This window comes from Tachypleus tridentatus, chromosome 11 (assembly GCF_004210375.1).
Source record: "Tachypleus tridentatus isolate NWPU-2018 chromosome 11, ASM421037v1, whole genome shotgun sequence".
NCBI classification, from domain to species: domain Eukaryota; kingdom Metazoa; phylum Arthropoda; class Merostomata; order Xiphosura; family Limulidae; genus Tachypleus; species Tachypleus tridentatus.
This window is the reverse complement of record NC_134835.1, coordinates 23312818-23326934: the sequence shown is the minus strand read 5'-3', so window position 1 is coordinate 23326934 and position 14117 is coordinate 23312818. Positions and strand designations below refer to the sequence as shown.

The 14117-nt window shown below is 31.8% G+C and overlaps 1 protein-coding gene across 1 annotated transcript in view; it reads left to right on the top strand.

The window, feature by feature from the left end:
• The window catches only part of LOC143231319 (sodium channel protein 1 brain-like), a 54297-nt gene extending 42097 nt beyond the window's left edge, over window positions 1–12200 (top strand). The window contains exons 15-22 of the mRNA XM_076465868.1: window positions 438–682; window positions 5789–5962; window positions 7478–7600; window positions 7878–8141; window positions 8831–8947; window positions 9764–9918; window positions 10060–10286; window positions 11671–12200. Coding sequence (XP_076321983.1) covers window positions 438–682; window positions 5789–5962; window positions 7478–7600; window positions 7878–8141; window positions 8831–8947; window positions 9764–9918; window positions 10060–10286; window positions 11671–12200 — 1835 coding nt within the window. The remainder of the gene's footprint in view (window positions 1–437; window positions 683–5788; window positions 5963–7477; window positions 7601–7877; window positions 8142–8830; window positions 8948–9763; window positions 9919–10059; window positions 10287–11670) is intronic.
• Window positions 12201–14117: the final 1917 nt, after the last annotated feature.

The window sequence follows — 14117 nt, the reverse complement described above, 5'->3', positions numbered from 1 at the left end:
TATTTGGAATATTGTTTGAGATCCATGACAGCAATGAAAGTGACAAGAATTGTTGTGCTTGTTTTGCATGTCTAATCTCTTAAATCACATGGTCACTGAAGTTATGCTACTGCCTGTTGGAGAATGGGTGAATTGTGTGGCTCATCAGAGACGTAAATATAATAACCTTGTTTTCAGAATTCATTTAGTTAACCAATATTCCCATTTCTTTTGCTGCACTTTCATGTTCTCTGAAGGGTTATGAAACAAGTTGTGTTTCCGTTATATTGTAGTATGCTGTACATCTGTTACTTGTTATAGGGATACCTCAGTATCAAAGATGAAACACCATTGAAATGGTTTATAAGTATTTCTGTTAAGACAAGAAAAATTAAAAAATTTTAATTACATTTTTCTATAAATATAAATATTTCAAGTTTCACGTTTTAAACCAACAGAATTGGAACAGAGGACAAGTCCAGAAGAGGAATCGTTGTTTGTTCCACATGCTGAAGTTTCACGTTTTAAACCAACAGAATTGGAACAGAGGACAAGTCCAGAAGAGGAATCGTTGTTTGTTCCACATGCTGAAGTTTCACGTTTTAAACCAACAGAATTGGAACAGAGGACAAGTCCAGAAGAGGAATCGTTGTTTGTTCCACATGCTGTAAGATCTTCACCTCAGGAACAGAGAGATGAGACAGTAATAATAACTAAACATATCATTAGTAGTTTGTTATTTTTTAGTAGTGAGAATAAAAAGGATTTCTTACTGATTTAAATACACTAGTTTGAAATGCTTTGGATAATTCACCTAACTTGGTCTGGGAAAACAACCAATTTTAAATAAGAAAATACTTTCCCTCTCATCAAGTTAAAAAGAATAACTGAGAGTAAAAAGAAAAGATCATGCCTTTAACTTTGCTCAGGAAAATGAAAGATTAGAAAAACAGAAAGTATTTGTTATTTATATATCATCAGCTGTTTGAGATAATAAAAACAGAGGAATAATATATCCAACTCTGTTTATGAGAAGAGCTAATTGATATATCATCAGCTGTTTGAGATAATAAAAACAGAGGAATAATATATCCAACTCTGTTTATGAGAAGAGCTAATTGAAAATTGATTTTACTTACTCACTGAAGTTTAAAGGATAATTTAGAATAATAAAACAGATATAATGGGAGCATTCTAACCCAGACAGCAACCACTTCAGAATATTAGAATTATTTCTAACTTTCTGAGTTATCAAAAATAATTTGAAATAATAAAACATCCAACTCAAGAAATAAATGACTTCAAAATATTAAAAATAATTTCTTACTCCATGATCTGATGACAATAATTTAAATTAATAACATAGAAGGATAATTTATCCAAATCAGTCTACAAAAGCAATTACTTTAATATATTAATATGTTCTCTTGAACGTCAGTTCAAACTGTTGTAACCTGGATAGTTTTATTTTTTACTCTAATTAAGTATATTTACAAAAAACAAAATTAATTAATATTAGATGTAACATGCAGTGATGTAATTAATAAAAATATTCTTATATCTGTAAATTCCTCTGTTTATTGTTATATTTAATTGAAACTGAATGAACTTTTAACAAAATTGGTAAAATATATTTTTCTATTGTTATTTAAGGAATATTTTCAATTTATATATTTCTGGTAGGGCACAATGAACATGCATGCAAAATCTGAAAAATAATTCTTTGAATTCTACAGCATAATTAAAACTATAGGGGAACACTGAGGACATAATCCTTTACAAATTTTTCAACCTTGTAGCGAAGTGCTTCTTTAACCGAGATTTGTGTATAATTATCATGGAAAGTCAGTGCTTCATCAATTATTGTAGCACGTAAGGTGCCCCTCAGTATCATAAATTTCCAATTTCATGGTGACGAAACCCACTTGAAGTAAAAATATATCTCAAGATGGCTGGTATGGGTATTAAAACTGTTATGAAAATAAAGTAGAGAACAACTCTTTGACCTTTTTAGGCTATCTTGTGGTTAACTCTTTCATTGTTAACCTGAAGATAATTTAAGAAAGTTGAAACACTGTTATCTATTTTAATAAAAGTTTAATACCCATACCAGCCATCTTGGGATACAATTTCCAATTTGTTTCACACGTCTTTTTTATCATTTGTAATGATTATATAGAAAATTCACGTTATATCACAGGGCAATACAAAACAATGTGTACCTCCATCTCGCTGTAGGTGTCACTAGTGGTAGCAACATAAATAGTTGTAATTTATTCAACTAAAATTATTTGCTGTTTTTTTTATATCAAGCACAAAGACACATGATGGACCATTTGTGCTCATCTCATCAAGTGCATCAAAAACTGATTTCTAGCGGTGTGAGTTCTCAGACACACCGCTGTGCCACTGGTGCACCGACTAAAAGTAACATTCAGTATCAGTTATTTTATTTCAAATAATTTTTTTGATTTTTTTAGAACACTAAGTTTATTTTGAATACATTTTTTATACTGGCTTCCTTAAATAAAACAGTGTATAAATGATTTTAAGTATGTATTCATAACTAGTTATCTTTCACTAAAAAATGGCATGTGTGACTTGTTAAATGAATTATTTGCATCATATATAACACTGTGTTCTAGGCCTGAGCACAGCCTAGTGATTAGCATCTTGCACTAAAGACTGTAGTAGGTCTGTTTTGAGATGTGGGATTTTGTGCTTTCAGCTCTGAGTACGTTTTAATAAGTGACACTATTTGGTTAAGAGTAGCCATTTGAGGCATCAAGTGCTGTTAACTGATTCATTTCCATATCATCAGTAGCTCAAAATTAACAATGGACATGTTCAAACCATAGGAGTTCCCATGTTCATCACATATATTAATATATATATTTTACATTTTAATAGATTACTGTATATGTAATTGTCACATCATTAAAGACTAGGGAAGCTTTTCTAAACCAATTGTGTATAACCTTTTCTTTTAATGAATAATAGGCTCGGGATTGAACCCCAGATTCTGGGAAGGAGACATTGTTAAGAGGTAACGTTTATGAGAGTGATCACAAATTAGTATAAGAATAAACTTAAATATAACAGAAAAAATAAAGTGTGGATAGATAATATTGTTTATGGATTTAAAACAAATTAAAGCTGGTTATAACACTTAAAACTGTAACAGTGATAAATATTTGTGACGTTTATACCTGTAAAGATGTCAACTACACGTTCCTCAAGTTAAGGGAAGCTAGATGAACAATATTTTGACAAATGATGTAGTAATGACAGATAATGTAAAAATAATTTTATAATAATCTGAATGACTTTTAGTTAAAATGGCTGAGCATGTACAGAAGGTAGTTTTGTTTTCTGTCAACTGTTTTAATATAATTTTCTGCCACTGTGTTAATCCTGTAACATTCTTTTCTTTGATGTGGTTGTTTTTCTGAAGATGTACTTTGAATGATGATAAATAATATTAATCCACTTCCGGATGTTTGTTCACAGAGTGAGGAGAAACATACGACAAGTTGTTGACAACAGGATATTTGAATGGCTGGTATTTCTGGTTATTTTTGCTAGCAGTCTCTTGTTGGTATGTATAGTTACCATACTATTCAAATTTGTTTTTGAATTATAAAAGGAAAGGACTATATGTTATAAATGGGTAAAGTGTCTACAGTTGACATCTACAATATGATGTTTTCATTTGCAGTTAAGCACAAAGCTATACAAAGAGCTATCTGTGCTCTGCGCACCACTTGATTTTTTAGTGGTATAAGTCCAAAGACATACCACTGTGTCACTGGAGAGTTTCACAGTTTGAACTAAGTTTGTTTAATACAAAATTATAAATTAGATAAATATTATCTTAATATTTAATTAAACTTGACAGAAATAAAGTCTCAAAATCATAATCATATTAAACATGGTTACACATATATATCTACAGCTCTGAAATGGGTGTATTTATTATAAGTGCCATTCTGTCTAGAAGAAATACTCTTTGCTGGATAGATACTGTAATTGGAATATTGCAGATAAGATAGCATAATTTCCTTTGCTCACCCAAGTATCACACAGTCCATCTGAAAACATGGTCATGGAATGTAATCTTAACCCCAAACATTTTTATAATTTCGGCCGTAGATGCATTATGATGTGACGCTCCCAATGTTTGTTGGTAAAGAGTTGGCAGTGGATGATATTAACTAGCCGTCTTCCATTTATTCTACTGCTTCTTATTTCTGGATGGCTAGTACAGGTGGCGCTTGAGTAGATTTATGTGAAATTCAGAAGAAACCAATCAACAGAAACGTGTTCAAAAGTACAAAACCTCGTGAACTAAGTGACCGTATATTGATTGTATGAAGAATGACTGATATAAACAGTAAGGTGGCAAATCTTCATTGGTATCAACCAACTGTACAATATGTGCAGTATTACTTCACCCATATTATTCTGCTTAATCGTTTTGCTGTAAATTGTAAGAGATATTTTGATCTTGCTATTTTCAAAAAAAAGAACAAAATGCAGATATGTTGAGAAACTCTGAATTATCATTAACTTTGTTTTTTATTGCATAAAATGTTAGATTTAAGTATTTTGCAAATGTTACTGGAAAAAAGAAATGAATACTAGTTCCAGAATAACAACAAAGGTAATGTTTCTGAAACAGTAAGAAGGGCCTGGAGGCAACAGATGGAAGACTCTTGAGAGAGTCTCTAAGCTTGCATACTTTACAACAGGCAATTACTGTCCATTACAGCTTACTCACCAACAAAGATACCAGTTGTTATAATTTGAGGGTTGCAGGTTCAAATCCCTGTCGCACCAAACATGCTCACCCTTTCAGCCGTGGGGGCATTATAATGTTACAGTCAATCCCACTATTTATTGGTAAAAGAGTAGCCCAAGAATTGGCAGTGAGTGGTGATGACTACCTACCTTCCCTCTAGTCTTACACTGCTAAATTAGGGACAGCTAGCACAGATAGCCCACGTGTAGCTTTGTGCGAAGGTATTAAATACTAAAGGTATTAATTATGTACTAAAGGTACTAATTATGTACTAAAGGTACTAATTACATACTAAAGGTACTAATTACAAAGTAGTACTAAAGGTACTAATTACATACTAAAGGTACTAATTACAAAGTAGTACTAAATGCACTAATTATGTACTAAAGGTACTAATTATATACTAAAGGTACTAATTACAGAGCAGTACTAAAGGTACTAATTACAAAGTAGTACTAAAGGTACTAATTATGTACTAAAGGTACTAATTACAGAGTAGTATTGACAGTAATCTGTAAATAAAAGATGCTAGAAAATAATACCAAAGCCATTGAAGTTAATACAAATGCACAGTTGGTATATGTAAATAAAATTATTTTGTTAATTGAAGTTTTGCTAACTTTATTGACTGCTGCTTAAAGTCTCTTGTATATCAATAAAAGTTTCACTGTGGTTAAAGAAACAATGTGTTTTAACTTCATTCTATTCTCTTGTAATGATTTAAAATTGGAGCTGGAGACAAAGTGTTTCTATAGTGCTTTAGGTAACTTCCCATTTTTGTGTCATGTCTAACAGCAGCTCTGTGAGTTTTGTATACAAGTCTAAAGTTGAATTTTTATATTTCATTACTGATTTTTTTTAAATTTCATTATTCAGTCCAGGTTTAAATGTATTGTGTGGCTCCCTCTTCTTCATACCATGGTACTAATAATGAAAAATGGTAATTTTCTCACATTATCCTGTTAATGTTAAAATGAAAAGATTTAGAAAGTTTTTTTTATTTTCAAGTGTTTTGAAGATATTTACTTAGCAGAACGACCAATGTGGCAGTTGATCATAGACAAACTCAACTTGGCGTTTACTGTTATCTTTGTTATTGAGATGTTGCTACAGTGGGGAGCCCATGGGTTTATTGTATATTTCACCAGCCTCTGGACTATTCTGGATTTTTCTATAGTATGTGTAAGTACCTACTAATGCCTTGACGTGGTTCACCATTTGTGGATTATTACACTGTGTAACAAAATGTTTACTTGTTCTTGTTCCTGGACAGAAAGTGTTATTTCCCAACTGCTTATGACTAAAGTAAATGGAAAAGACCTATTTTTCTCTTCAAACTTTGCTTTTGTGACCTGGGAGTGTATAACTAAAACATGATGGGAGACTATATTTGGGGTCTGATACATGAAAGTGATTTACATTACAGCTGCAAACATCAAAAAACTACTCACTTCTAAACATTTTTGTATAACTTTAGTATAAATACATGTAAATCTTGATTCATATATTGTTTTATTCAGACCTTATGTAAATGAAAATGTGCAAATTTGCTCACTTTTACATAGAAAATAGGTTACTTTCTAAATTTCATTATCTAGGTCACAAAAGCAAAGTTTGAAGGGAACAATGGCCATTTTCTGTACTTTTACAACATAAGCACTTAAGAAATAACACATACTATCCAGTAACAAAATTTGTGTTACATAGTGTTATTGATAATTCTTTAGTAGGTGTAAGTACCTACTGATGTCTTGATGTAGTTCACCATTTATGGATTATTACTAATAATTCTTTGGTAGGTGTAAGTACCTACTGATGTCTTGATGTAGTTCACCATTTATGGATTATTACTGATAATTCTTTATTAGGTGTAAGTACCTACTGATGTCTTGATGTAGTTCACCATTTATGGATTATTACTGATAATTCTTTAGTAGGTGTAAGTACCTACTGATGTCTTGATGTAGTTCACCATTTATGGATTATTACTGATAATTCTTTAGTAGGTGTAAGTACCCACTGATGTCTTGATGTAGTTCACCATTTATGGATTATTACTGATAATTCTTTAGTAGGTGTAAGTACCTACTGATGTCTTGATGTAGTTCACCATTTATGGATTATTACTGATAATTCTTTAGTAGGTGTAAGTACCCACTGATGTCTTGATGTAGTTCACTATTTATGGATTATTACTGATAATTCTTTAACATGTTTGTTTCAGCATATAAAACATTTACTTTCCTGTTTATTAACTTATGAAGACATCTTTAATCATTTGTGTGTTAATTATATCCTCCAATGTCAAAGACAAATGGGGCACATTACTAATGATTTCCCAGATTGGTTTAGTGTCATAAAGTGTTTAGGTATTCTTTATTTCTATACTCCTGTTGTCTTCTGATTATCTGACACCTCACTATTTTTCACTGCTACATTAGTGTTACTGCTTTACCTTAGAGTTGTATTATTGAACTTAGTACTTTTCATAAAAAGTTTTTAAAGTAACATTTTGACTTTTAATTTTATTGTGATGCGTATTTTAATTTATGGATTCATATGAGTGTTTAATATGTGTGTGTGTGCATTAATTTTTAAATTTGTGATATTTTCTGTACGTTAAATTTTCATAGTTTTACGTGGTATTTCTGTCAAATATGATTTTCCACAAATTGACCTTTGACCTTCAATTTCTAGGTTTCGGTATTGAGTTTGTTGTTACAGACCACTGGTACAGGTGGACTCTATGCATTAAGAGTCGTTCGTGTATTACGAGCTCTTAGGCCTCTTCGAGCAATCTCTCGATGGCAAGGAATTAAGGTAACCTGTTGATAAGAATCTCTGAATTTGAAATTTAATATAATTTCAACAATGAATATAAATACTTGAAATATTTTTATGGTTTATGGATATTAAAAACATAAAATTGTAAGAACGTTTTGTTTCTGTTTAAATGCAATTATTTCGGTGTATAGAAAAGTTAATAACATTTTGTATTTGTTGAGCTTGGATATTTGTAAATGAATGTGATAGTTCTTGGTGTAATTCTGTTTGTATCATGAAAAAGGTTAAACTGTCTTGTTTGTCTTCATTTCAGATTGTTGTTAATGCCCTCATGTCAGCTATTCCATCGATATTCAATGTGCTTCTTGTTTGTGTTGCTTTTTGGTTAATATTTGGTATAATGGGGGTCCAGCTGTTTGGAGGACATTTTTATTCATGTGTCAATCAAAAGGGTCAGAGGTTGTCACCAGATGTCACTGCCAATATTTCTCAGTGTCTGGAATTAAACTACATGTGGGTTAATGCCCCAATCAATTTTGACAACATTGGAAATGCATACCTGGCTCTGTTCCAAGTGGTATGTACTATTAACTTCAGATAATGTTTTCAAATAAGACCCTCTTTTTAAATTTTAAGTTGCTACAAGAACAAATAAATAGTTTAATTTAATTGGCAAAGAAGAACCTGAAACCCATGGGGTTTTTATTTACTGGTAATAATACAGAGTAGAAGTGGATTATTTGATTTTTGGAAGTAAGCCTAATGTGTGAGAGTATTTTAAAATACATGAATGGTAATAGCAGGCCTTAAATTTCTCACCTATGCTACTCCTGCTATTCTAGATGCAATGTAGATATATGTTTCTAGTTTACAAGGTGTTATTACAGTTATTTATAATCACTCTTAAAAAGTAAAACATAAATTTAAATCTTTAGTTGTAATTGCAACTGATTGATCTTTTTATACCATATTACTGAATTAAAACGTGTTCAGACAACATTATAGTAGCTTCGTAATGTGCAGATGGAAGGTATTTATACATATTTGAATATATATATAAACACAGTATCTTCCCATTTTACTTTTATCGGATTGATAGCTTACACTGTGGAGTTTAGAAGACACAACCCTTTATCATTTAATATACACACATATTTCAGCTTACATTACAAATATCTATATGATAGTATTAAAGGTCCTTAATTATGATTAATGTTCATAAAATATCTCCTTCTGTGCTTTGATAATCATTGTATATCTGTGCAGGCGACCTTTGAAGGTTGGATGGAAGTCATGATGAATGCTATGGACACCACTTCAATAGGTAGTCAGCCCTATCATGAGGCCAACATACCAGCATGTTTCTACTTTGTCATCTTCATTGTGTGTGGTTCTTTCTTTACACTCAACCTGTTTATAGGAGTCATCATTGACAATTTTAATCTGCTAAAAAGAAGGTAATTAGATTGTACAAACACCTGTTAATGCCTGTTTCTTAAAATTAATGTTATGTCATTAGTTTCATGTTAAGTCTCAAGTTGTAAACTGAAAAACACGTTTAGAGATCAAATCTGAGAAGTTTACTCATTAAGAAGTTTGAATGTTTCATAGACCATGTTTTAACTCTGATGGATATGTTTCTGTTTCACAGGCCAATGTGTTTTCAATCTATCAGGTGTCTTTACAAGCTTAATCGTCTATTCTGAGAGACATGTTTGTTTCACAGGTCAACATATCTTTACTCTATTAAATGTTTTCAAAGCCAACATGTCTACTTTTTTTGGACGTATTTCTGTTTCATATGCCAACATGTTTTCACTCTGCCAGAAGTGTGTAAAACCCAGCATTTCTTTACTCAGTTTTGTATATATTTGTTTCACACAGTATCATTCCAGCATAGTACTTTCAAATTGTGAATTACATTTCTAGAAGTATCAGTATAAAAATCCTACACCTTGTGTATAATTAGTTTTGTAGTCTTGTTAAAACTGTGCTCAAGGCCCTAATGTTTATTAATTTGGAAGCATTAAAGGTTTATAAATTATAAAAGTTCAATTTTTTGAAACTTCTACTAAGAACCTTGAAATAATGTTAAATTCTATACTGAAAATTTTAACAGGGTAAAATGTAATATTGAAAGATTAATTTCTATTTTCAGATGATAGTTGTAACTTTATCTCTTATATTCTTTTTAAACAGTATGAAACTGGTGTTTTAGAAATGTTCTTAACAGAGAACCAGCGTACTTACTACACAGCAATGAAAAAGCTTGGACGTAAGAAGCCTCAACCAATTGTTCAGAGACCACAAAGAAAGCTGTTGGCTTATTGTTATGATATTTCTATGAGCCGCAGGTGAGATTCAAGTAACTATTTCTGGATTTTGTTTTTAAATCAGTGTTATTCACTTGGCAATGTTGGTGTGCTGTCACAAACGTTCTATCAGTTTGGATAATGTTTCCTTTCAAGGAAATATAAAGATCTGTTTTTTCACAGGTTTGAACTGGTTGTGTTTCTTCTAATTCTGCTGAACATGACAGCTATGGCTTTTGAGCACTACCAACAGTCACCTACAATGACACTGGTCTTATGGGTGCTTAATATCATTTTTACTGCCATCTTCACTTTAGAAGCAATTATAAAAATTCTCGGCCTTGGAAGGCATTACTTTATTGTGTCATGGAATGTGTTTGATTTTGTTATTGCAATAATATCTGTTATTGGTAAGTAAGGTTTTTAGTAAAGAACTGTTTTAGTCTTAAGGTTTGTTTTTTTATTGAGTTTCACAGTATTCCACTTATTTAAACAAAATAAAAGTAAAGGCTTTTCCGCTCGGCACTGTCCATAGGAAACATTAACATATTATATTTCTCAACCTGTTTCAAAACTTAATTTTTAAACATCAATGATTGGCACATGTTCTATAAAAACTAATTGTGTAAGATTAGATTAACTAATTTATGAAGTATTGTATTTATCCATTTTTTTAAGGCTCTAAGTGTTTTTGTGTTGAACATTCACCAAATAAAGTTTGAATAAAAGTTGTGTAAATTATAACAGACAACTCCTCTCTTTTGGTTGAGATCTTTCCTTATGGAATAGCTCATAATTTTTGTACTAATTTCATTTCATACTTTTGATACCAAACAATAGCACCATGTTGTACTTTTATGAAGTCATACCTCCCAACATGGAAATTTGACTTTTTAAAATTCACTCTGTGGCATTAAAGTTTCTCCCCAGTAGGTCTGTAGTTAAGTTTCTGGACAGACAATGCTAGAAACCAGGTTTTAGTACCTGTGGTGAGCACAGTACAGATAGCTTATTGTGTTCAACAACAAACTCTGACTTTGTTTCAGAATTTAACTCTCTCTGTACTGGAAGTTCACCAAACTTTATATTGGTTGTTTATGAGATACCCCTTAAAGAATGTACTGATTTGTCTATAGAAATGTGTAATTGAGCAACAACATATGTAAAAATACACATTCTTCCTACATGTAAGGGAAAACTATTTTTTATTTTTGTATGAAAAATGTTACTTCTAATGCTTTTTGGGACTACACTTGGAGTTTTATTTAAATTAAACTAGAGTATAATGCTCAGAATATTCAGTAACGTTTTCATCCACTACATACAATTTCCCAGAAGTGTTAATCTAACTTCATGGTGGTAGTGATAGTTTTATATGTACTAGTCTTTCTATTGTTTTTCCACCAATAGTATAAATAAAAGTGTTGAGTAATCATGTGAAATTGTATACTCTAAAATCATACTTTCTGTTGTAACACATTATTTATTCCACTGTAGTTTGTCAACACTATCCACTAACAGTTTAAATGCAAAACATATAAAGTATAATTCTGCACTCTTGTTTTATAGGTGTAATTTTTGAAGAAGCTTTGGATTCGTTAGGTTTCAGTCCCACAATTTTAAGAGTCATCAGGCTCTTCAGGATTGGTCGCGTGTTACGCCTCATCAAGGCTGCAGAAGGAATTCTAAACTTCTCTTTGCTCTTGTTATTTCATTGCCTGCTTTAGTCAACATTGGTGCTTTGTTACTACTTATAATGTTTATTTATGCAATCATTGGGATGTCCCTGTTCAGCCATCGTAAAGAAGAGGCGTGCCCTGACGGAGTACGTGAACTTTGAAACATTTGCTAAAAGCATGTTGCTCTTATTGAGACTGACTACTTCGGCAGGCTGGAATGACGTTCTGCATGGTTTGATGGTCGAACCACCTGCCTGTGATATGAACTACAAAAATCTCCCAAATGGAAATTGTGGATACCCCTTGGTGGCTGTTATGTATCTGGTGAGTTATATAATCATTAGCTTTATGATTGTTATTAACATGTACATTGCTGTCCTGTTGGAGAACCTCAATCAGGCAACTCAGGAACAACAAGTAGGAATTACTGAAGAGGACATTGAGATGTTCTATGTTTGCTGGGCACGTTATGATCCTCAGGCAACCCAGTTTATTCAACTGGATCAAGTGTTAGATTTTATTGCAAATTTGGGTCCTCCATTAGGTATCCCTAGACCAAACAGACCAGCACTGGTTGCAATGGATTTGCCCATTTCTCGAGAAAATAAGGTCCACTGTCTGGACGCGTGCTCCATGCCTCACTAAGTTAGTGTTGGGACGTGGATGACACGGAGGAGTTCCGAAAGTTACAGAGACAGCTGGATCAGCACTGGTTCCAGAAGACTTTCCCAACTCGTAGGAAAGTAGAAATTGTCACCAGCACCTTGGAAATGAAGAAAAGAGAAAATGCTGCCCGTGTGATTCAGAGAGCTTTCAGACGTTCTCGCTTAAAACATAATCAGTCTATATGTACTCTTCCAGTTGTCAGAGAAGATTAAACATAATTACAGTTAGTTAAGGAGTTGCTTCTGTTGACAATAAAAGTTTGTATTTTAGAAATAAAATAACAAGTAATCATTTTGCTCACGAGTTTCATTCCTTATATTTTGATACTGTTTATGGATTAGTACTTAAAAGATGTGTAGTTATTGAACCATTGTATTGTAAGGAAGTATTTAATTTATTCATACCACGCTCCTAACAACTCGTAATAACCTGTACAAAAGTAGTTAAGCCTATACAATTATCATCTTCAGTTAAATTGTTCATTTTTATATTTTTGTCCTATACTTATATTTCTGGTTGTTTAATTGTAACATGTTGTACACTTCCAGTGTACACAACTAGTTTACAGGTTCCTAAGTGCTAATTATAGTTTTCTTTCCTTTTCTTGTTGTAAGTAGTGAGTGGCACTAGAATTGTCATAATATTGATTTTTAAGTTTCTCTATTAGGAATGAATTGGAACAATTTCACACAATAAGTTTTCATTTGTGGGTTTATACAAACCAATCAATGGCTTCTTCCAACAGCATGTACAGAGAAACTATCTGCATACTGTTACATTTACCTCTCCCTCACATATTCATGCTTTTAACCTCACACTTTACTTATGCCAACTACAATTAATTTTTCTTCTGAAATCCTTCACTTTATTAGATTCTAAAACACCTGTAAAGTTCCAATACATTACTGTTTTTAAGTTCAGTCTATGCTTGTGACTATAATTTAGAATATTAAAATTACCTTCCAAAACACCTTTCTATAATTGTTTGTAATGCACTTCTTTGGCTAGATATGGGGTGAATAATTACTAGAATTATCTCATTTCTTAATGTCATTATCTCTTACACCTATAATGCACAGTATGCTGTCAGTGTTCACAAAAAATAACATTAGGGTATGTTTAAACATCAGTTTCTGTAGGAGTTAACTACCTAAGAAACCTCAATTAAAATTACAGTTTTTCATTTAACAAAAATAATATGAAATATAAAATGTGCTACTTTGAGAGAAGGTAAGCAGAGATTCTGATGGGTAAAATATAAAACAAAGGCAGATTCAATTAAACCCATAACATTAGAAATAAGAATATAGTCACCAACCTGAAGTGGGAAAGACATTATGACCAATTGACCCAAACAACTTAAAAGATAGTTATTTATTTGTGACAAGTTACTTTTTGACATTACAACACCCTTTCTGTTGATACTCAGTTTATAAACACAGTTCAAAAGATGTTAAGTGTGACACCAGCCACGTTCACAGAGAAAGCCTTTTTGTTACATAGTTGGAATGGAAATAAAAAATATTTTTACATCTTTTATCATATGCTTGTAGTTCAGACTTCATCACAATCAAATAATGGCACTTGTTATGGTAAATGAAACAAAAAAAAAAGGTTCACTGTTTGTTTACAAATGGATAACACAAAGAAGCATCAGTAACGCAGGATGCTTTATCGTATTTGAATTACCAGAAACTTAAACAAAAATGGCTTATTTCAAAATAAAAAAACTTAAGACTGCACATCAGTTTCATGTTCTAATTAATCACAGGGAGAGCAGCTGTTGATGCAAGACAACATTTCCTCAAACACCTGATACATCTTAACTATTTTTGTACGAGTTACATGAACTTGTTGAGATACTGCTAGCAAATTAAATAGCATACTATTACAAGT